The sequence below is a fragment of the Coloeus monedula genome (assembly GCF_965178545.1).
Source record: "Coloeus monedula genome assembly, chromosome: 5".
NCBI lineage: Eukaryota > Metazoa > Chordata > Aves > Passeriformes > Corvidae > Coloeus > Coloeus monedula.
This window is the reverse complement of record NC_138785.1, coordinates 68932680-68956295: the sequence shown is the minus strand read 5'-3', so window position 1 is coordinate 68956295 and position 23616 is coordinate 68932680. Positions and strand designations below refer to the sequence as shown.

General features: G+C 36.6%; 1 protein-coding gene across 1 annotated transcript; it reads right to left on the bottom strand.

Moving 5' to 3' along the window:
- Window positions 1-2576: 2576 nt before the first annotated feature.
- Window positions 2577-22224, bottom strand: RNF212 (ring finger protein 212; the record flags this gene model as incomplete). Its single annotated transcript, XM_082282004.1, has 12 exons — window positions 2577-2608; window positions 5346-5536; window positions 6389-6457; window positions 7992-8059; window positions 8817-8862; window positions 9653-9722; window positions 9812-9876; window positions 11269-11327; window positions 13908-13964; window positions 16675-16749; window positions 20515-20576; window positions 22113-22224. 12 exons carry the CDS (start codon window positions 22222-22224, stop codon window positions 2577-2579), a joined length of 906 nt encoding a protein of 301 aa, XP_082138130.1.
- Between the last annotated feature and the right edge of the window lie 1392 nt (window positions 22225-23616).

Genomic DNA, 23616 nt, shown 5'->3' with positions numbered 1-23616 from the left:
TTGTTGTGAAAGGCAGTGTCCCCCAGCATTGTTGCAGTCAGGGGTTCTTGTGATACAGATAATTTAGTGACTGCATAGTGCTAAATCTTTCTGGAGCTGGTGGCATACCCAGCAGTCCTAAAGGTGCAATATTAAAGAACACCAAACACTACAGCGTGGACATGAGCAGTGTCCTCTGCACTGGAGAGATTTGCAGGAAGAGTCTGGCACAATGGCACCATTGTCAGACCATCAGAAATAGCATGTGCTCCAAAGGCACACAGAGCTGATCTGCAGACTGAAGTATGTCGGCATTTTTGACACAGAGACCACAGAAGGAGAGAATTATCAAATTGCATTTCCTCAGGTCATGAGCAGGTTAAATTCTAGAGGAAAATAGGACTATCATAGATAAGCCAACAGTGCTGCATCTTGATGAGTTATGGCATTCTTTCCTGACTGCCAGAACAAGAGAGTTCAAAAATAAGTGGTAGCAATTTCACATTTTAATTGGCACAATTGTAGAAAATGCTCCTTGGCAAGTATCAGGTATTATGTCTTACAGACCAAGCATTTGTCTGCAACAGACTTCCTTTGTGTCACACAGGAATAAATAGACATGATGCTGCCTTATATGGCATAAGCATCACCTTGTGAGGGAGATGTGATGACTGTGAAATGAAGCCGAAGTTGGCAACGATAATGCAAACAAGAGGATACCTTCAGCATGATTGCTGACCCCATTGCATGAATAGCACGATTCTGACTGGTAATAAAATCCTCTGCTATTGTTTGTGTGTGCATGAAACACCCTTGTAGTGAAATATATACTCGTGTTCTCTCCCAGAAAACTGCAAAAGAAAAATTAGTGCCCTCTTATGACTTGAAGCCAGAAAGCTGCAGACAGAAACAGCGAAGAGAACTGCAGGTCAGTTCAGTCTCTGTTTCTCGAAGCTACACAGCACAGCCTCAGCTGCTGCTTCTTAACGCTGAAGTCTTGAATACTCACTGTGCATTGCCAAAGTCCTCTGCTCAGAAATTTTCAAAATTAAGCCTAAATAATTTCTTCCTTCAGACCACTAGTGCTTATTGCGTGACTGCCCGTGCTTCCATTTTTACCTTTCACATCCCTGAGGACTCCTGCATCTGAGTTACTGTTTCAACTTCCAGTAACCTCATGCAGTCCCTCACATTCGCTGTTCACTTTCGGTTGCTTTTCTGATGTTTCACACCCTACATCACATCCTTGCTCTTCCTCTCAACGCCTGTAGCTTTTCCACACAAATTCCATACCGAAAAGGCCATTCCTGATTCAGTCCCTTTAGCCAAACAGCAGTGACGAGTGAATTTGTTTAGAGGTAACTCAGCACCCTCTGCTGCATCCTCAGCGAACTGCAAATTTCCTTGCACGTGAAGGACCAATTCCTCGCAAAAGCCAGAAAGTTTCAGTGAAGACAAATGCCTAAGAGAGTGATACAGGAAATTCCGTGCCTAATGGAAAATAGAAAAAACCTTGCGGTTTTTTTTTCCTTCTCCTCTTCTTAAAGATTAAAATACTGAATTTAGTATTTTCAGCTTTTTTGAACAAATGATTGAAGCCTTGAACTTGGCAAATGACACTCCTCAAACTTTCTCCTTTTAAATTTTTTTCCCTACCTATTATTTTATGTAAGAGCCACTTAGATGTAAGCTTTGAAAAATTTCATATTATATTCAGTTCATTAATTTTTTTCCGTTTTTTTCTGAACTGGGAAGCAAGAGGGTGTCATTCAAAAGTGTTTCTGCTCAGCATGGATAGCTCCTGTGCCTTCGCTTTCTTACTCAAATCACATTGTTTTCTCTTCAAAATGCATTTCAAAGCTGTAATATTTCTGAAAATGAGGTAGCTGGATATTTTTTTCTTCAGGATTACTCTGTGGGCTCAAATAGATTAGGTAATACATGTAAAGTAGAAGATACCACCAGACACTACTAAGTAGTCCAAAGCAGAAGTAAAATAATATCAATATCCATTTTCATATACACTTTTCTTTATTGATGTGATGTTCCAAGTTCTCAGCCTACAGCTACAAAACAAAGCCTGCCTGTGTCCAGCTTTCACTACAGAAAAGGTAAACTGATGACTACCTGAACCATGAAGATTGTTACTGAATTTAAGCAGAAAACCTCTGTGGTGGGCAGGGAACAGAAATCATCCAGCTCTCTGGGGATGTTTATTCACATCTCTGAGTGACAGCGTAATTCTTTGTTACTGTGAGTGTTGTACATCTAGCACATACGACTCTTTCCTACATGAATTCTTTCAGACAAGGCCCATTTATAGACAGAAATCTTCAGCTTCATGAAGCTGAATTCTGCAACTGATGAGGGCTGGCGGGGTGAGATGAAACAAAACTAATGAAACCCAAGTATTCCACCTGATTGTAGAATGCAACTTCCAGCAATTATAAAAGCTATAGTATGACTTCACAGACTTGGATGATGACTCTGCAGTGTGATGAAGCAGAGATAGAGAGAATCCCTTCTTGGGATCCAGACAAACAGAAAACCATTGGAGCACAAATAATGTCAAAGCTGGCAATCATATTTTACCAGCCTCACTTTTCAAGCCATTCAAGCTCATCTGGAACTAAAGGAGAGTAGAAAATTTTTAAGAGTTACACTACACACCTTTATTTGAACACATCTGTGCCACTGAAATATTAAATCTTTCAACTGGATGTTTGCTTGGAAGGAAGCTGACTTTGAGATCCCAGTTAAACTTTGAAGTATAAGAATATTGAGGAGAAAACACACCAACTTTCCCACAGTAAAAAAAAGTACAGGCAGTTATACACTGAAATAAGGCAAAAGTGAAGTTGAAAATTCCCATGCTGGAACAGGGCAAGGACTCTTCTCCCTGAGCAGTGGAAGAAACATGTGATGAATTGATTGTAACCTCCATTCCCCATCTCCCTGCCCTTCTCGGGGAGGAGGCAGAGCTGGGATGGAGGGAAGGGTGGGGGGAAGGTGTTTTTAAGATTTGTTTTACTTCTCATTATCCTGCTCTGATTTTGTTAGTAGTAAATTCAATTAATATCCTCAAGTTGAGTCTGTTTTCCCCATGATGGTATTTGGTGAATGACTTCTCCCAGTTCTCACCTCAACTCCTGAACCTTTCAGTGTTTTCTCTCTCCCACCCACTTGTGATGTGAAAAGTAAAACATTTCAACTCAAAAGAAATTCAGGGAACTTTATCGCAAAAAAAAAGCCCAGCAGCTTTTAGTTTTATTATACTTAAAAATAGTTCAGGTAAAACAAAACAAAGGCATTTGATGACTCAGTCATACCAAAATTTTGCCACATACACAGTGATGGTGGGCATGTGAGTTCAAGAGGTTCTGAGAAAGAAAAGGCTGCATTCTGGCACACTTCATTCAGAGTCTCCAGTTGCTACTCCTGGGCAAAAGTAAAAGTACTCTTCTCTGTGTTTTGTCTCTTCATCCCAGTTCCCCCATTTCATTCCATTTTAGGGAGAAATTGTTGCTACCTAAATCAAATGGTGAACTTTCACAAGTGTGGAACAGATGCTGTGTTATGAGCTTGGCAGAGCCTCCTAGAAAATAATATCCCTCAAAACTTACTCCTTTTGAAGAGTGCAAACAAGGAGAGATGTTTTGAGTAAGAACCAAACTTTGGAATTCTGTAATCAAAAATCCATAAATTAATTTCTTTTTTTTTAGGACTGCAGTCCATCTCTAATACTGTACAGGCACAATTATTTACAGAGTTTTCCTGCAGCTCAATGCACTCACAGCTAAAAAAGCTCATTCAACATATAATCAATCATGTTTTGCCTTAACGCTTAGGTAACAAAGGACTTTTATTTATACAATATATTTGAAGCCAGAATTTCAAAAAACAAAAAGATTTTGTACTCCCATTTAAAACTACTGTAGATGTTAATAACAAAGATGATGTTTAAAATACAGTATTCATGCTGAACAACTAGCTGTTTTATGCCAATTTGTCACATTACAGAAGCTACAAATACTTTGATATCCAAAGACTATGTAGTGCTTCTCCAGATGTTTCTTAACCAAAACAATTCACAGATGTTTGCTCATCTCTCTGCTGAATGTCCTCCGAAATTAGTTGATCCTAGAATAAAAATACAAGTACAAATGAAGAAAAAACTTGGTAGAACTAAAGAAAAACTTTATTCACGTAAATTATATGGGGAATTTACATAAGGAAAAGCAAAACTTATCAAAAATGAAAAATACAACCTATACAATTTGATGAAAATTTTTCTATTGCTGTTTTCAGGAATGTAAATATGCTCCTCTGTATTTCCATAAATGCATTTTTGCCATTTTCCAATTTCAGCTACACAAGTGAATCTCCAACACATTATTCTGTATATGAACTGCAATTCATTGCAATCATATAGCCAAATGGCATCTATTACTAAAGTTAAATACAGCTACTTCTTTTGTAACATTAATTTCTCCCACATTATTTGGAGATCCTATCAGGTTCATGTATTATTTCACATGCTGTATCACTGTCCAGAAATTTCACAATTAAAACAATCGCAATGTAAGCTTTTACAAGCTATAAGCCTTGAAGTCTTACAATATTTTTATTTTAGTTTCACAAACTCAAAACTGCTTGAGATGTGCAGGAAGATCACATTTATTAGTATGGAGTAAAAAGTGCTTTAGAGATGAATTATCTTTTTAATATAAGTTAAAAAAAGTATTTCACCTGTGATGCAAACTCTGCAATAAGGAGAATTTGGCTTGCAAGATGTGATGGCAGGGTGCTCCATAACCTCATCCTGGTTCTCTTTCCCAAAAAGGGCTGGACCACGCAAGGTCCCTTCTGACCAGGGCTGTTCTATGATTGTATGTCTATGATTCTGTGATTTTATTAATCAATGTGCCCCAGTGCAATTCCTACCTACATCCATCTCCCTTGGGCTGATTTCTATGCAGCTACTGTGGCTAGTTTTATGTTGCACTCAACAAATAATACCCTGGAGTAGCTCCCTTTTTAGTGTGATCTGTGGACATTTACATGGATATCCTGACAGGCAGATCTTTAAGAAATGTGAAGTTGAGACAGAAAATTTTGACTTTATCAGATTTAAATCTCTGTTAAAATATCATTCTGAAATGAAGCAAGGACACATTTCCCCAGCAGATACTCTGCTGCACATAAGACCAAGGCAAAATACCATCATAAACACCAATATTTTTCGTATTTTGCTGAGAGACTACTTTCAATTTTGAAATATCATTATTATGCTGGTTAATTTATTTAGGCTGCTATGTGCAAAATTTTTCAGGAACTGTTAAATGTTATTTTATAAATACACTTGCCTGGCTGTTGTCTTTGCAGAAGTCCAGAGATGGTGATTGGCTGCCTTGATAGAGGCAGCTGTGGGGAAGGTGATGTAAATGGATACAGCTGAGGGGTTCTGAAATCAGAACTAGCCCATGACCCCCTTCGACTGCTTTGGGATCCAGATGATGATGGACATACACTGTGTGGCAATCTTACAGGGGTGGATCTGTTAATGAAATTAATTCATGCATGTGCTTTGAGGCTACTTCTATAACAATACAAAAGATTCCAAAATTATTTCAATTAATTGTGATAATATTTTAAAAGCAAATGTCATAAATTATGGTGCTCTATGAATTCCTTAACAGTTTTTTTACTTATTTAAGATTTTTATGTATTTCAAGAAGCACACTGACAAAACAAATTATGGATTCAGAGGTGGAAAAAAAGAAGTACTTTCTTACATATATTTTAAATTTCTGCTTGGAAGATATATTTGGCTTAATGATTATAAAGAACAAGAGCTGAATTTTTCTGGAACGATTTAAAGTTAATTATTGATATTATTGATAACCCTCACAGTTTGAGACATTTTCAATGTTTAAATGAAAAAAACAGAAACACCTGTTGCAGACTGCATGAAAAGTTTAGGTTATTCAGAGAACAGCCCCTGTGCATATATTGTGCTTTCATCTCTGATTTTTATAAGAATGATACAGCAGAGACATCGTTGCACTTCCTTATTATAAAATTATTACCCCTTTTTATAGAAGTACCATGACCGTAGAGATCAACAGCTACAGAAGCTCAGATTATATCTGCATATTTTTGTAAAACGTGATTTCCAGATAGAACTTTTCACCAAAACCAAACACATTCACATAGGTGATAGCCAGGCTGCACAATAACGCTTCTTCAGATCTAGAACATAACCTTTAAACATACAGATTAATACAGGACAGAGCGGAAATTTCAGTCTCTTATAGGAGATTTCAGTCTCTTATAGGAATCTCTTATAGGAGATTCAGTCTCTTATAGGAGATATCAGATTCTTATAGGAGAAAAAATACTGAATTACCTTGTAGACGCTGCTCCAATATTTTGACTTGGCATTATTAGAGATGTCTGAGAACTTCTGTAGGATACACTACCTGTTTTTGAAAACAGGAGTGACATGAACTACTCATTTTACTTAAGAGATAACTTTGAAAACAAAGATCAGTAGTTTAATTGCATGATTTGGGACAAATTAATGATTGGTTCATTCAAGAACTAAAAATGGTGCACAATTACAACAGTCAATGAGAGAGCTCAGCTGACACAAAACCAACGTATTACATCATCCCTGCAAATCTTGTTCCAGTTAAACACGTGTTGGTTTCTTTCACCTTCTTTCATTTATTAGACTATTACTAGGCTATCAGGACAGCTGGGCTGAAGTGCTCCAGTTCTTCAGCTAATCTTTTTTTATCCCATCCACCTCTGAGAAGGAAGTTTTTAGTGCACCATTAAATCATTGTTTCCACTTGCCCTTACTTTTGCACATAAACTTTGATTCCCTCAGCATTGTCCACTGCAAAACTTTATGGGATGTTTCTGAAATGTGCTGAACACGTAACTGTTCTACATATAATTTTACTATCTAATAAATATCTATTTATATTTAGACACAATAAAAAAACAGTTAACCTCAGCTCTCTTTATCTTGTTATGCCTAAATTTATAGGCAAGCATGCATTTAGAAAGGATCTGAGCTATAAATCAGACAAGCATAGAAAAAGCAATTTTTCCTCCTTCATTGAAATTGCACTACAGTTGCATTTGTCTTTGTTTTGGGACATTTACACCATGTAAAAACATAACAGTGCTAAAAGCTCTTTATGCGGCTGGAGATGGAGTCTATGAATTGCTGAAGCCAGGTGAAAGCCTGTCTGAGCATGGACTGCTGCAGAAACATGCTGAATGTAAAACCAAGAATGACAGAGATACATGAATAGTAGACCTGCAAAGCATTAGGAATTCTGGGAAACTCCTCACAAACAAACAGTTCTCAAGAGACTGCACCAATTTCAGTAGGCTGTTATTCATGTCTTATTTACATCTGAATGTTACTCAAGCTCAGGGTATGAAGGAATGAAAGAACGTAGTGGCAGGTAAAATGTCTTATACCTTATTACAGTGATAGGCTGAAAAAAAAATCACCTTTCTGAAGTTGATCTCAACTACCTCACTTTTGTTACTCAGTATTTTTTTTTAACTTCCCTTTAGTTTCCCCCCTTTTCTTCATGTGATGTTTAATATGACATTGTGGGCAATGTTACTCTCTGTTAACCACAGAAAAAATTATGAAGCTTAACAGAGGGTCAACAATGCATATTGCAAGTTTTCCTGTTCTGTTCAATCGTACATATAGTTACAGTATTTTCTTTGCAACTGTTGACTCGGCAAAAATCAGTTTGGTTACAAGTAATCATTTACTGAACAGAAGAGGTAAGTACTAGGAAAACATTTCACACTTCAATTTAACCATTTCCCAACTGCTGGATTGAAGTCCACGTGGTAAATTCCTTACACCTCAACACAATTCAGATTTTTTCAGTAAATTGCTAATGGATGGATTTTAATTTATTCGTCCTCTTAGTGTAACAGAAATTTTATTCAGTTACAAAGCTAACTTTTACTCACCCATACGTCCATCCTGTGGTGGAGTTATTACTGATAATCTTGTTGGACCAGTTGGTGTCTCAAGCTAAATTAATGGAAAGTCATTAACCACACGTTAATAAGTATATTAATTATTAAGACATTTTAAGCAATAGTGTTGTATTTTTGAGGTCTGAAGAGCCTGCAGATTTCTGGAACTCCCTATTGTCAGTTTTGTTCGTAGCACTAAAATGCAAAACCTAAGAATTAAGTTACTATTTTTAAAGATTGGGGGGGGAGTAAGTGTATTTTTATTCTGATCGGTCACACTCAGATAAGAAACAGATCAGGCACTCCCACTGTTTGCTGTGCTGAGATTCCATTTGCAAGCTAGCATCTGTGCCTGGATGTTACCTCTTCTAACCAGGATACCAACACTGTAAAAAGCTCCTGCCTTCATTCTCGTGTTTGCAATATCATTCAAAACTTGCAATTCCCTACTCAGGTACCAGAGTCTGACATTTTTGTAGTATTGAGATTTTATGTCACTGACATTTTTGTAGTATTGAGATTTTAAGAATTTGCCATTTAATTTGGCACCACAAGTTTAAAAGCCTGTATATGGCATGTGGAGAATATAATTCCACAAATTAATGTTGTGATTTATTTCCTTTTGGTTTCTTTTGGGGAGCATCTGTCTTCTACCCTGCATCAAGCATATCTGAAATCAGCATGCACATTAGAATTGTTTTGAATAGGATGGGGGGAGAATTCTATTTTCTGCAGCATTAACAGAGCAGGAGAAATCCAAAGAATACATGTGTGTAACTACACATAAACATATATTAAAAAAACCCACTTACTTTCCTCACTGGTGAAGGTACAGGATCAATCTCCATTGCCTCCATCCTTGCAAGAAGGTCAAAATAAGTATGACATTGTAATAAAAATAACATTTTCATTATAAAGACTAAAATTATGTCAGATTCTAATGTTAAATTTGACTACTAATGGAAAAGCATAATACATAATGCATAACACATAGAAGTATTTAGGACTTATTCCAAAACTCACTAGCATAAGAAAAATCTATTCATCGATTCTGAGCTTTGGTTTAGACATTTATAGAGAAAGTTATTTTATGATTAGTGTTGTTATTCTTCCATTTGTCTGAATAAATATGCATAGTTATGTATTTGTCATTTGTATCCACAACAAGGGCACTCTGAAACTCTACTTTTTTGTAGAAAAGAAAGTCACAGTCAAAGGCATAGAAACATTTTAGCTTGAGCAAGCTGTAAATTCATTTTACTCAAAATTAAATGAGCCTTACTGGACTGGTTCATCCCATCTAACTTGAGACAACTACAGTGTATATATAAGGTGTCTGTACAATAAATTTAGTTCTTCCTTATGGTAAATGGAGAGTGTCTCACTAATCTATCTATCTAGCCATTCATCCAGAAATTCTTCGGAATAAGGTGCATCATGCCTTAGATTTCTTTCCAGTGACCACAATCCATACAACTGTTATGTACACTTGGATAGATAAGACCTTCCTCACTTCTTTCATATTTGAACAGTTTGCAAAAACAAAACACAAAACCAGAAAATATTTTAAACTCACTACAAAAAAAGTTACTTTCTGTACAAAATATTAGTTAAGATTTTCATTGAAAATTAACAAATTTGTACCTACGTTTCAGAAGTGGAAGGACGACTAGAATGAAGAGAATATGAAGAATAAACATTCTGTTTTCTTGAAGGAACTGAAGTCATTAAGAAATTTAATATTAGAACATAGCTATGTCCAGTGACAGGTATTTCATAGTTAATATCTTAAACCAACACTTCTTACTGGAAAATGGATTTCTGCTTGTACTGGAAAATGGAAGTGGTGTAGTTTTTTCAGGAGGTTTCATACTAAAGAGGAAAGAAGAAACAACAGATATAAATTGAAAGCTGGTTTGATTACTTCACATGTCTAACTAATCAATAAAGTATAAAATCAAAGCATTTTATCCATCAGTAGCTGGTTTTAACACGACACTATTTGCCATGAAGCAAAAAAAGAATTTATTTTATAAGCTATGAACTTTCTCTTTATACCACAATATCTGCAGCACTCATTACATACCCAACAATATCAGTTTAGCACAACATTATGGCAAGGTACTTTAGGGAACAAAAGATGGTAAAATACAACTATTAACTATAGCTAAGCCCAAAATTAATTTCATTTCATAAAATTATACATTTGCCAAACTTGAAAAATCTAGTTATGAAAAGAAATGTTGGTGCCTTCATGATATTCATCAATAGCTTTGTAAAACTGGTACCTTTGACAAGAACCATAAATAGGAGGAATGTTTACTGGGGAAGCAAGGAGAGGCCCTAGGACTCTACTCTCTTGCTAGAACTCAAAAAAAATTCTAAAATTCAGCAAGAACTCCGTATTTGATAGAACCAAGATGCTATTTATTTGAGATGCAGACAAGAAAATGGAGGCAGTGAATAAAAATATATAAACTGCAATAATCCACCACATACAGAGTTTCCTTTATACTGTTTTTTCTTTCTGTTACCTTGCACCAGGCAGTCTAAGAGAGCACAATACAGTATTATGTGCATTTTAGAGTCAAGGGCAAGTCTGTACTAAAAAAAAAAACAAACCCACATAAAAAGAATAAAGATCAACAAATTTGTGCAATTAAAGTGCTGGTTTCATGAACTGGCTTATTAACGAGATTTCAGTAACACTTTTGGCTCTATGTTGGAAATAAGATGAAAAGATTAAGGTGTATCAGTCATTAAACAGGGGGATAAGGATAAGCGACCTCCTGGCTACCACTTTGAAACATTTGAGAAAAAACACTCATTCAAGATGAGACAAGAAGTTAATTTTTACTAGAAAAATAAAAGATGAGAACCATGTTACAAAATTCTGGTAACTTTGTAAATGGGCTAAGATACCAGGAAAGGTATCATAGCACTTTCCAGGCTGCTGCTAGAAAGTCCGTTGCAAAATACACAAATGTGGTTAAGTAATTGCAAACAAAAATTTAAAATGGAGTATCTATATGACAGACTTGATGAAAAGTTAATTTCTGAGTTAACTACTGAGTTGAATTTTAAAATAAAAGGACTTTTTTGTGACAGGATTGATTAATGTGAATAAAATGGATCTGATGTCAGAAATCACTATTCGTTTACTTCTGTAAAAATACAGAACACAAACAAAGCATGAAATTTTTATTGTTTTATCCATTAAACTTAGTGTTGTCTGATTACGTTTTACTGCATTAAACCTCTTACCATTGTATCTGTTGCACTTGTTGTGTTACTTTCTTGAGAGACTCTTCCAGCTTTGCTATCTGTGAGATAATAATAGATTTAAACAAAATCTATTTGTGTGATATACAGCTTCATTTTCATCCGACTAGTATTCTAAAATGTTGAAAGGCTGCTTTCTATTGCTTTTAATCTTAAGACATCATTGCTATTCCAGATTTATTGGAGCTGTTATGGCTGTGTTATGGATCCATTAAACAGTCAGTCTGGAAGAGATATGCTTCTTTTTGGCAGTTAAAGACTTAGTTTGATTACCTTTTGTTAAGTATGCTGGTAATACTGGATAAATTAATACTGTGAATAGTGCTTAAAAACAATTTTCTTTTCTTTTGCTTCCTATTTTCCATATCTGATATAAAACCTATGATATGATTAATATGGAGTTACCTGGAAAAGCTACCAATAAATGTAGAAAATGCCATGTTCCCATATTTCTCATTTCAGATTTGAAAGGTATTCAGTTCACTGCAGTTACCTATTTGTAATAAGCTTAAGTGAAAAGTATTTCCTGCTATGTTAGAGACACAACCAAAAGTATCTCCATTAAAGAATGTTATGAGCTGGCAAAATTGAAGAATATTAAGGTCAAGAACATTAGGTCAGCTCCCTAGTATGTGTATTTTTTACAGTCTTTCATTATGTGAACATATATTATATTTTATGAAGGATGTAAAAATTTACTCAACAGCCTCAATACTGCATCTATATTTTATCCTTAATTTCCATTATGTGACCTTAATCCTTCACACTGCTAATATTTTCATTTGAAGGCAAATTATGAGTTTGCTTGTTAACTTTTCATGCTTCTCACACTATTATTTGAGTCCTTTAATAAAATTACCTGATTTATAAAATCATACTGTTTGTGGGAGATACTATGCTCTTTTTGCAGATGTAAAACTCTGCAAAACAGATTGAAGACATAATATAATTAATGTAAGGTCTGGTTTTTAGTATTCTTCTGTTTTCTTCTTCCTAATGAGAGCTAGGTTTGATTAAGAAAGTGAAGGTCAGGAAGAAAGTACTTTTACCCTGTCGCTCTGTAGGACTGGGTAATTTTAAGACCAAAGTACCTTAAAGAAGGTAACTATTTGATTTTCAATATTTTGGGATCTTAGCATAAACAGGCCATCTAGACCTGACATGAACATGGACAGCAAGTGCCCACCATCACTTGCACCCCAATATCTGCACAATTCACAAAAACAGCAACAAAGCAGTTTAATGATGACCATGAGACCTTGTTGGTTGACAGTGACAGGGATGACAAACTAGAAATAAGGAAGGGGACCTGAAACAAGACAGCCATGAGAAACTGGAATGGTGTTTAATACAACCAGCCTCTCCTGACCCTGATCCAATGCAAGCAGTTTTAGCATACTAACAATACACAGAATGAGGAAATCAACAACAAACCCACCTGAAACAGTGTGTCATTGAAGCAGCAATCGACTGTATTTTCAACTGTTTTGGTACTGTCACCCGAACACCTTCCTTAGGTCAAGTACCATCCCTGAATACTTTACAAACACTCTTGAGTGAATGTCTCAACAGTAAATAACTTAGAAAATTACCATTAAAAAGTATCAAAACTCTCCACAGATTCTTTGGAGATAACATCTCTATTTATGCTGAATTCTATTAAGAGATTTATTTTGCTTCATCTACGGGTTTGTTTTACCATCTGGAGTTGGTGCAATAGATTAAAAGGGGGATAAAATCAGGATTCCTCCCTGACCTGGCTTTGAAAGCAGAAGGAGAGCACCCTAAAAGAACTACACACACTACAGTACACTATGACTGATCCCAAAATGCATTCATGGAGAAGAGAGAAGAATGGGCCACAGAGCACCAAATTCTCCAAGCTTTCTATCCATGATAATCATACCAGAAACTCTCCTCACACATGAAATGGCCACCTGGGCAGCTACATGAGCTTTTCTCTGTCATTTCATACACACAGCACCCACTCAGGGGTCAAGTCACCAATACTGCCAAGTAGCTTTAAGCAATATTCCATGTCCTTAGAAATGAAAGAAACATCCAACTATTTTATCAAATATTTAGAAGTAGCTGAAAAATGAAAAAGAAATCTGCCTTCCAGCTTACAAAGGAAGAAGCAGAGTCACAAATGCAGTACCTGTTCTCCACAGAATCATTAATTCTGTCCTTCTTCTCACTGAGCTATCCCAAATCCAGGGTATTAGCCCTTAGTCTTGCTCCCCATTGCTCAAGCTTCTCATTTATTTTGCCAGCCCTAGTCTTCTTTCCCTCTGGGCTTATCTTTTAGCACCTATCTCTCCCCACGTCTTTCACATTCCCCTCCATACAGTGAATTGGTTTCTTCCCGCCCTGTTCTTTGATTCTCCATTTAATCTTAATCACCTCACAACTAGAATATTGCATTAAAAATAGTCACCAGAATTAATACAGCCCTCACAGACTTCAAACAATTAAAAACTGGTATTTATAATGACAGAAATTAGTCAATCCTGACTAATTATTCTAAGTATTCTGATAAAAGATTAATACAATTTCTAAAAATAAACCAAAGTAACAAGGCAAACATAAACAAAACCCAAGAAAATCACAATTAGAGTTACCTTTTGTTTGTGGTATGCTAATAAATGCTTACGATGTTTTTCTTGAAATTCTGAAACCTAAAAATAAATACAGTTATATCAAGCGTCACATAATTACATTTACGCACCACAGCAAAGAAGTGACGGAAAAGAACTACTTCACAGTATTCAAAGATTTTTGTATTTTAATAGGCAGTTAACGTATCTTCTTTAAATCCTCTCCAGAAAACCCCCAAAACATTCTAAGTTATTATCACAGATAGAGGAAGTCTTTTAATGTTCATTTAATCCAATATCACCTACACTAGAGTTGCTAGATTTATTTCACTGAAGTTATATTTTAACACTGTGTTCCATAAAAAGGTGAAGACATTAGAAAGCCAGTTTAGCTGCAGTGTTTCTTATTCATTAGTGCTAAGCAAACACATACAATTAATGGCAACATAAAAAGTAATCTGTCCTACTGGCAATTATAATATGCCCTGTAAAAATACCCTGTTAATTAAAAAATAGTTGTTAGACACACTGTCTGGTGATGTGTAAGTACTTCTTGTGTCCAAATGAGGATCATAAACCATGACAGGTTAAAAGTAAAAATGACAAGGAAGGCAAGACAAGAGCTTGAGGAACAAATTACCATAGGCAATAACTTCTAATACATCTTTCCTCTCATGTGTAAGAAAACTGCCAGAAAATGTGAAGGAATAGAGACAACCAAGAAGAAACACTGAGAATATAAACCCACAGAGAAGTATCCAACTTAAATGGTTACTGTTTATTCCCTGTGGAAGAACCCGGGAGGTTCCCATTGAACACTCATCAAAGGATCAGGCATGTCTTTGGAAGAGCTGATGGAGGAAATAACCCTCAGAAAGAGATGGCTTTGAGCTGCCTCCCCTCACTCAGAAATGAGTTCTTGGGTCTAGGAGAAACCTGATTGTCAGTTTAGTGCTCAGTACCGGTCAAAAAGTAAATCAGATCTTACCAGTCATTTAAAACAGAATAGGGGACATCATCGTTCCCCTTTAAAAAATGCATGTTACTCTATCCTGAGTCTGCTTAACATCTCAGAAAGGACAGAGTAGGTCTGAAAATAGTTCAGATTAATCAGAGGTATCCAAGAGCTTCAGTAAAAGAAGGACCACATAGAATATGAATCTTCATGGCTGAAAAAAAGATCATTGAAGAAGGGATGCATTAGCAATCTAAAACTAATGATTAGCACAGATGTAGTGCATGGGAATGGACACCTTTTCCTCCAGAATGGGATTCAAGAGTATCAAATGAAACTAAGAGGTTAAAACCTGAAAAATGAAACCATCACCATGCAGTGAACAACCTGTGGGCCTCCCTTCCACAGTATGAGACAGAAGCTAAAATGCAGGAAACAACCTGACAATTATGCGGGGAAAAATATCCACCACAAGCATCTGAATGCAGAGGACCAACCCCACCTTAAGAAATCCCTGTGTCATGAGTTTCTGAAAGCCGGGAGGCTCTTCTGGAGATGTATCACTACATGCCAGCTCTGCTCTCATGCTTTCCAAAGCACCCACTGTTGTGGCAAGATATAAGATTAGATAAGAGATTAGATAAGATGCTCTTACATCTTTTGATGCTGGGACAAGTTCTGAACATACCTTAATGCCTTCATTATGCTTCAGTATGTTCCCAACAGGTTATCTCAGGCTACAGGCAACCTACCTCAGCCTTTAGAGACTGAGCCCTCTTCTACCTTCCTTTGGCACATTATGGAAGTGTGCATTCCCATGTGATTGGAGGTGTGGTTCCCTGCATTTGTTCAGTTTACAGAGTAATTGCTGATCCTGCTGTTAAAAAGTGGATATGGAAGGATGGAGGAAAGCTTCACGTTTACCTTGTGTTACCTCTGCATCTGACGAGAAGCCCTGCTCAAGAAAGGGGCCAAGCTCAGCTCTGGAAAAGCCTGTGAAGCCTCGGATAGAGCAAATGTGAATCCATGACCATTGCAGGAGAAAACTGGCAATATTCCCTGGGTCACTGTTCTGCTGGATCAGAAAGCTCACCCAAAGATCAGCATGTCCCATCCCAAGGAGATGAGAACAGACAACGAAGGCTGCAGCTGGGCCCAGGGAGAATGTACTGCTGGAGCAGCTGAAACTGCTGCCGAAATGCACAGGGACAAGAAGTGCCAAAGCCAAGCTGAAGAGATGCAGAAAATGAGGAGGAAATGGGAGCTTGTATGCACTCATTTAACCCAGACAGCTACTGAAGTTTTTGACTGGAAACTAAGCCTGAAGAAAGGAACCCTATCTGGAATTTACAAAGCAGGAGGAAATTGACCTTGGAATCATTTACTACATCTTTCTGGGGAAATAAAAGAGACCTGTTTTGATTAAAAAAACAAAAAAAAAGGAAAAGGGAGAGAGAGCACAATCAGCTCAGGTCTGTAGCCAGCTCAGGTTTTCACTGTGTAATTTTTTATTGCTATAATTAAGGCACACTATCTGGGCATGTTTAAGCTTCTGGCAGATCTAATTTTTCATTGCATTGCATTGAAAGCGATTTTACACCATTAAAATAACCAGACTAGTGGTCCTTAGAGAGAGTTTGAAAACATAAGCAGTGACCACAATGAATAATTTATGTCTTCTTAAGAACTTTGAAACTGTAGAATTAAGGAAGTAAAAATGGTAATGGGCATACATTCATTTTCAAACATTCATTCATATACTTCTCCCATTCACATAAAAATCAGTAGGAGCTGTTGATTACTTTATAGAGTTAAAAAGTTTTAAGGCAGATTCACCTGTGATATTTCTTTTGAATATTTCTTGCATAACACATCCACTCCCATGAACAGTGATTGAATATCAGGATTTGTCTATGAAGAAAGGAAAGTATACCAAGGTTAGGATGTTTATTAGCAAGTTATATTAAATAAAGTCTTTTGTAAAGTGTTTCTTAAATTGACTGATGTATATAGATTAAAAAAATTGACAGATCAGGGTAGGATAATGCAGAAATTGAAAACAAGCCCAGTTTTCTTTAATGGCCTTATCAACCATCTGGAAAGCATTGGGCTTTTGTTTAAATATATTACACACACACATACTTATTGAGATTCAGGTAGTACCAGTGTCTCGAGGACATTCAAGGAGGATGCTGTGGCCCACGGAAGAGGCATTGCATTCAGACCAACAGCCAGGTTTCTGGCAGCCCCTTTTGGTTCTCACCATTCCCAGCCACCTGGATGCATTTTATAAACCAGTTTTGTTTCAAAGTCCTTTTTCAGAACAGTTCTAGTGCTGACTGGGATCCCTTTGTCTCTCCCACCCACTGGGCAGCAGAATATTATCCTAGAATAAGAAAAGAGCCCTAAAGTAGTTGCTGAATTTTTAAAGTATTTTATGACTTGTGTCTTTTAATCAGAGATCATGATGTGGCCTCACAAATTGCCACCTGTGCAAAAAATGTTGAGTAAGTGCTCTACACCTAAGCCATCATTGTAATAAAAATATATTTATTACTTATGGCAAGGAAAGCATTGCTGCAAAATATAAAGTGAATTTCAGAATAATAGTGACATTTGAACATCTATCCAAATCTACAAAGTAGTGTATTTAAGTCTTACTTTAATCCAGAATACACACATTCCTAATCTGCTCATAAGAAAAACAAAGAAAATACAACCCCAAAACAGTTATATTAGTTACAGTACTACATTAGAATAGTTAAACAGCTTTCAAAAACAATGAATCTCAGGAAAAAAATCTACCTGTAAACTGGAAGGTTCTCTTTGATGTATTGTAAATGTGTAAGAAAAGACATGTTTACAACTAGCCCAAATTTGAATTAAAAAAGCAAAAATAATGCTGGCATACTCAGACGATAGGAGAAGGCTGCCCCAGAAAGAAGGCAGCCCTTATGTAAGGAACCACCTTTCAAAATCCAGTAAAAAAGAACTGAAACTGCTGTAGGCAAAATCTAAATTACTCCCAGAAGTACTAAAAATCTCAAAAAGCTTTAAAAAAATAGAAGAATTTTAGAAGGTGAATTATTAAAAGAAATAAGAAGTAGGCCATCGGTGAATGAAGCATAAGTTTTCTGGGATACTAAGAAAGCAGAAGGGTAAGTGCAGTCACTTTAATTAAAAATAGTGCATGAAAAAAAGATTAGGCTTTGCTCCAGTTTGAAATGCACAAACATCTAAAAAGACAGTATTTTTACCTACACCAAAAATATCTTAACACTAGCATAAAGTCAAGTATCCAAGATTCAATAACAATTCAACAATTCCAAAACCTATTTTCAATGTGTTCTTAAATGATATCTTTTTAATTATAAAGGGAAAGGGAGCGTCTTATGTATGAAAAATAATTGAGAAGCTAAATTAACCTGGATTTGCAATGGATTTGTATCTTTTGTTTCCCATATTGTGACATAAGCTACTGTGATGTCTTGTGCAGCAATTCACCTGATGGTCTGCACTGTTTGCTCACTGCAGAGCTGTGCTTGCAGCTGCCAATGCTTTTCTGATTACTGATGAGTTGTACCTGCACCCCTCTCACCAGGGGAAAGCAAGGAAAAGCAGTTTTTTCCTTGCTTTCCCCAGCTACTAATCTTTACAGAACTCACAGGAGGTAATTAATTGCATTTGAGACTTCCTCTGAACTTTTGAATTTGGTTGACATTAGCCAAAGCATTCAAAAATTTCCAACTGACACATGGAGAAAGAGAAAAGAACAGACAGCACAGTTAACCTACCTGTGGTATTTATACAAAGAAAATACAAACAAGACAATAATATTCCATCTAGAAAACTTCATATATTTATAAGAATACATTTAGCTTCTTTAAATGAAATGTACTCATAGGAGCCAAGCTCCTATGCTCCTATTTAGGGTTCTATCAAAGCAATGACCTTGGTTTAAGTACCTATCAGATTTGAAAAAAATAAAACCCAACCAGTTTCATGCTGATGTAAAAACTCTTTCAAATAAAGGTTTGTACAACACTGTATTTTATCTGTTGCATGGAGGAGTAGCAGATGTTAATATGATATTCTGAAATACTGAACAGATTCTGATTTAGCATAACACTTAACCACCCTCTGGGGAAAAGCGAGTGGGGATCATGAGACATAGAAGGAAGACATAAAGGTGACAAGAATGCATTACTGCAAAGATGAGAATATTTAATGTGTACATGTTGATTACCCCAACATACAACTTAATTAGGAGTTCTAACACATTTATAGGACCTCCTCCTCATTGGGAATTCTTCCATAGCATCAAGCTCATAAAGCTTACCAGGTATATTTCCACTAAGGTTCCTGAATTATGGAGCCATGACTTTTTTATATGCATCTTTAATTATCATTCCAATCATTTTATCTGTTCTTAATCAAGGCTAAGCAATCATCATTAATGTCTTTTTTAAAGAATATGGTAATTTGCTTCCTTCCAGCCCTCCAGAGCAGTGGCAGGTTCTAATGAAACATCTAATATTTTTGTTAGTATCCCAGTTATTGCATTTATAAATTCCTTCTGCTTTTTTGAAGTAAATGATCAAGTTCTGCTGAATTACTGCAACTTAAGACTGATTTAACTTAAAAATTGGATTGTTTTGAGCAAGGTGTTGGACAAGATGACCTTCAGAGGCACCTGAAAACTTAAATTATTGTTTGATGGAAATTAATAACAAAGTTTGCAGCAACAATAGGTTGATATTGAAAGCATATTAAAATATGCCCTTTAGAATTTTTATGAAGGGCTTTTTGATTGTTTTTGTATTTGATTACTGTGTGCACTGTTCCTTTGTATTATAATTGCATTTTGTTGTTTTGTTGTAATTTTATTTTAGTAGCACTGTCTTCTTCAGCATGCAAGATTCCTAGAAGGCCTTCATGTTTAACTGTATTGAATTTTATTAAATGTTTTAAGTGTTTCTCTTTTATCCTTACAAGGCATTGTCTCTTAGGTAGGCATCAGTCTACAAAAATATAAATTTTTTCACAACCTATTTATCAGCTAAAGAGAAGATTGCTCCTGGGAGAAATGGCAAAATTAAATATTCCTAGTGGTTTATCAAGAAAGGGAATTAAAAGCTCTTAATTCTCCAGTGAATAACAAGAATTCCCAATAATATTTCAGATCCTTTCTTAATCACACAGCCACGAGGAAAATAGTAAAGCTTAAGAGAAAACAGGGGAAAAAAAACCTAATCCACTTGAAAACATTGCTGAGCCATCATGAAGGTTTTCAATTCAGTCCATTACATGAAATAATTTACTACAGTTCATCTTCTGTGATGTACAAATGCCAAAATCAATAAACATTTTTCACATTTTGATAGTAGTCACTGATGTTACACAGTAACCAGTAACATTTCTTGAAAAGTTTAGAATGATTTACAGTCCAGCAGAACCTGAAAATCTAAAGAGTCTTCACAGGTTTTAATTTGAAGGAATATAAACAACAAAAAGCTGAGCTGTCTAGTGCGTACATATGTAAGTTTAGCAACTATTATCAGCAAATATTCATGTCACAGCTGGCAAAAAAAAAGGAAGCATTTTGTAATGCAAATAGTTTAGCTGTTAAGCAAACCACAGATTAATGTAATGCAACAAAACTAAAGCTTGATTTACCTGTTTTGAAAGGACTAACGTACGACAAGCAGTTCTACAGATCAAACATTCATCCTTTTTGCCTGTAAGGTAAAGACACATTTAAAATATACATCAAACTGAATAGATATTGAATACATTGTAAATAGAATGTGATGCCTAAACCTCTGGAGCTTGTGGAAGAAATCTGCAGGTTAAACAAGAAGTATGAATAAACATGAATGAAGAATTTCATTCTATAACCATTACACAGAGTTGCACAGGAAAAATGTGTGTGAATGTCATCAGGTCTTACTCCTGCAAATAAGCACTCATGTAAATGATTTCATGAATATCATTAGTGTCACAAAATGCAGGTGACTTTTAGTTCCCTTGATTTAAATAGGACTATTTGCCTGGTTTAATTAAATGTATGCTTAAGTGCACTAATGACTTACAGTCAACCTGATATGTGGCTTTTTACACTGGGACACAGTCTGGTTCTCCCAAGAAAATATATGAAACAAAAATGTCAAATTAATAATTTTAACCCTCCAGTGAAAAAACAATAAAATCACTTTTTAAAACGTTACCACTTTTAAACTGTCTCTTTGATTATTTGCAAATATATTAGAAAATATTTATAGCAAATACATATTATTTCAATATTTATAATTGGTAATTTTACTAGCTACTTCTAAAGATTCCAAGGATCAATATTGATAAACATCTTTAAATACATTTTAAAACTTGCATTGTCATTAATATTGAATTCACAGCAAAAAGATATGCGGTCTCGCAGGTGTTTTTCTGCCAAATGCTGTTACGAGCAGCAAGGAGAGATGTTGTTCAGGTTCTAGGAGCCTGCAAGCTGTATTTAGAAGCTACATTTTATGATTCTCTATCCTCAAGAGCAAGCCTGTGAAAACGTCTAGTCAAAAGTTTTTAATTCTGAAATACAGATTGATCATTTCTTCTGTGTGCCCTTACAAAAACCAGGGCATTTAGCATGATCTCAAAGGGAAAAACATTGATATTTGTCTGCTGCCTTTTTCTTTCTTTGGAAAAACAACTTCATTATTCCTCTCTTTCCCACATATCTTCGTCCGAGAACATCACAGGAGTCCCAAAATATGGTTCTGGAATTATACACAACACAAGAGCTTCAAAACACCACCTCCAACTTTCCCTCATGCTGCTGAAACTTTTCAGGAACAATACTGAGCCTTAAAACTTATTAAAGCTACTACTTCCAAAACCTACCCTAAAAAAACCCTACGGTTTTTAAATTGCTCTTTCAGTAAAGAAAAACCATTCCTTTTCCCACATTAGCCAGAAGAGAGTGCCATCTATTAGGGTTTTACAAAATTATGGATCATAAGCATCCAGAATCCAGTTTTATTGAAGCCTCCATTGCCGGTGCCCAAGGCTTGCTCTCAAAGCCACATCCACCTGTAAAACACAGGTTTTACTGCTTGAAGCAAATCAATAGCAAGGATTGGAAAGGGTTATCAGTAACATTCGAAAAAGTGCTCAGAGCTGTCTTTGTTTCCACATCGGGTCAGAAATACCACTGTTTAGGGCGGATGTGTGCAGGCAAGCACAGCCCGCCCCACCAGGCGCGCCCCAGCAGCCATTACCTTTCTTCAGGCAAATCTCACAGAAAACGTGGCCGCAGCTGGTGAGGCTGAACGGCGGCGTGGGGTTGCGGGGTTCGCAGAGGCAGGAGTTGCAGAATACGGGCACGGCCATGGGGCAGCTGGGGTAGAGCCGTCCGTCCTCAGGCCGAGCCCCGCGGCTGCGTCCCCGCCACGTCCCGCCCGCTGAGGCGGCCCCGAGGGCAGCGCGCCCCGCGCCCCTCCCGCCGCGGGGCCTGAGGGCGGCAGAGCTCGGTCCTCACACCCCCCAACGCCCCCCCGGAATTTGGTTTTTCTGGCCTCTCACTACTAAACTGGAGCGGTGCCCACGCAGAGGGTGCTCTGAGAGATTCCTTCTCCCGTCCCCAAACATGGGGAACTGACTGCACCCACAGGGCTCCGGGCAGGGGCTTCAGTAGGGGCCCCGCCGTACTCATTCCTCCCGGGTCAGCAGATGGAGGGGGAAAAACATAGGGTTTGCTATGGCATCTTCCGTTGTGGAAAAAGAGCAAAACAAGGAGATTTGATGTTCATTAGACAAAAAAACAAACCAAACCAAAACAAGCCAAAACAACAACCCGCCATTGCTTGCTAGTTTCCCTTGATGAAAGTTTTAGTGAAAAAGTCCCTTACAGACCTAGTTGCAGTGCAGGCTGTAAATCTGGGTATGACAGAGCCACAAACTGCAGAGGAAATGTCACCAAGACTTCTGTCCCCAAAGTGCTTCCCAAAAGAGCTGTGACTCAGCTTTTGCTTTATAGAGTTAATTAAAAATCTTAAAGGAGACTGAAAACACTTCCTAATAGCAAAGATGATGATGATTGTTGAGCTTTTGGTGGGATACCCTTCCTTTTCGGACGAGGGTGAAAGAGCAGAGGAGGTGCTGTCCTGCTAAATTCTTGATTTCATAGTCTCATAGTTTTCTGAAGGCAGAATTCTAAGAGGTTACATGATAAGGCCAAGCAATAACAGCAGCAACAGCAGGCAAACAGCAAGCAGAAAACAGCTGCTTCTTGTTGTCTAAACTTACAGAAGTGTGGATTATATTTGTTAATTGACCAATAAAATTGACACACGATTCTAGTTTTTCTTTTCTTAACCTATCCTGGTCTAATTCTAACAGTCATAAGTCTTATACAAGTATTACATAGGTATTACACAGATTTGCATATATAGTTTCTATCAGCTCTTATTGTTTATGTGAACACTCTTTTCTAAAAAATGTGAACAGTATAGTTCCATCTATGTTTTGTCCAAAGTAAAGAAATTCTGTGAAAAGGTAACACTGCTGCAGTAAGAACTGTGTTTAAGATTTCTTTGCTGCAGCTTTTGAATGTTTAAAGCACTTAGCATATATTTCTACTAAACGTTAAAAATCAATATTTTTATTTCACTTTGGTGTGACTTCATGTATTTCAGCTTATCTAAAGGTTTTAATTCAACCCCTGTGCTTTGGCTTTCCTCTGAGCTTGGGTCCAGAGGAGCTTTTACTCCAACAAAAGATGAT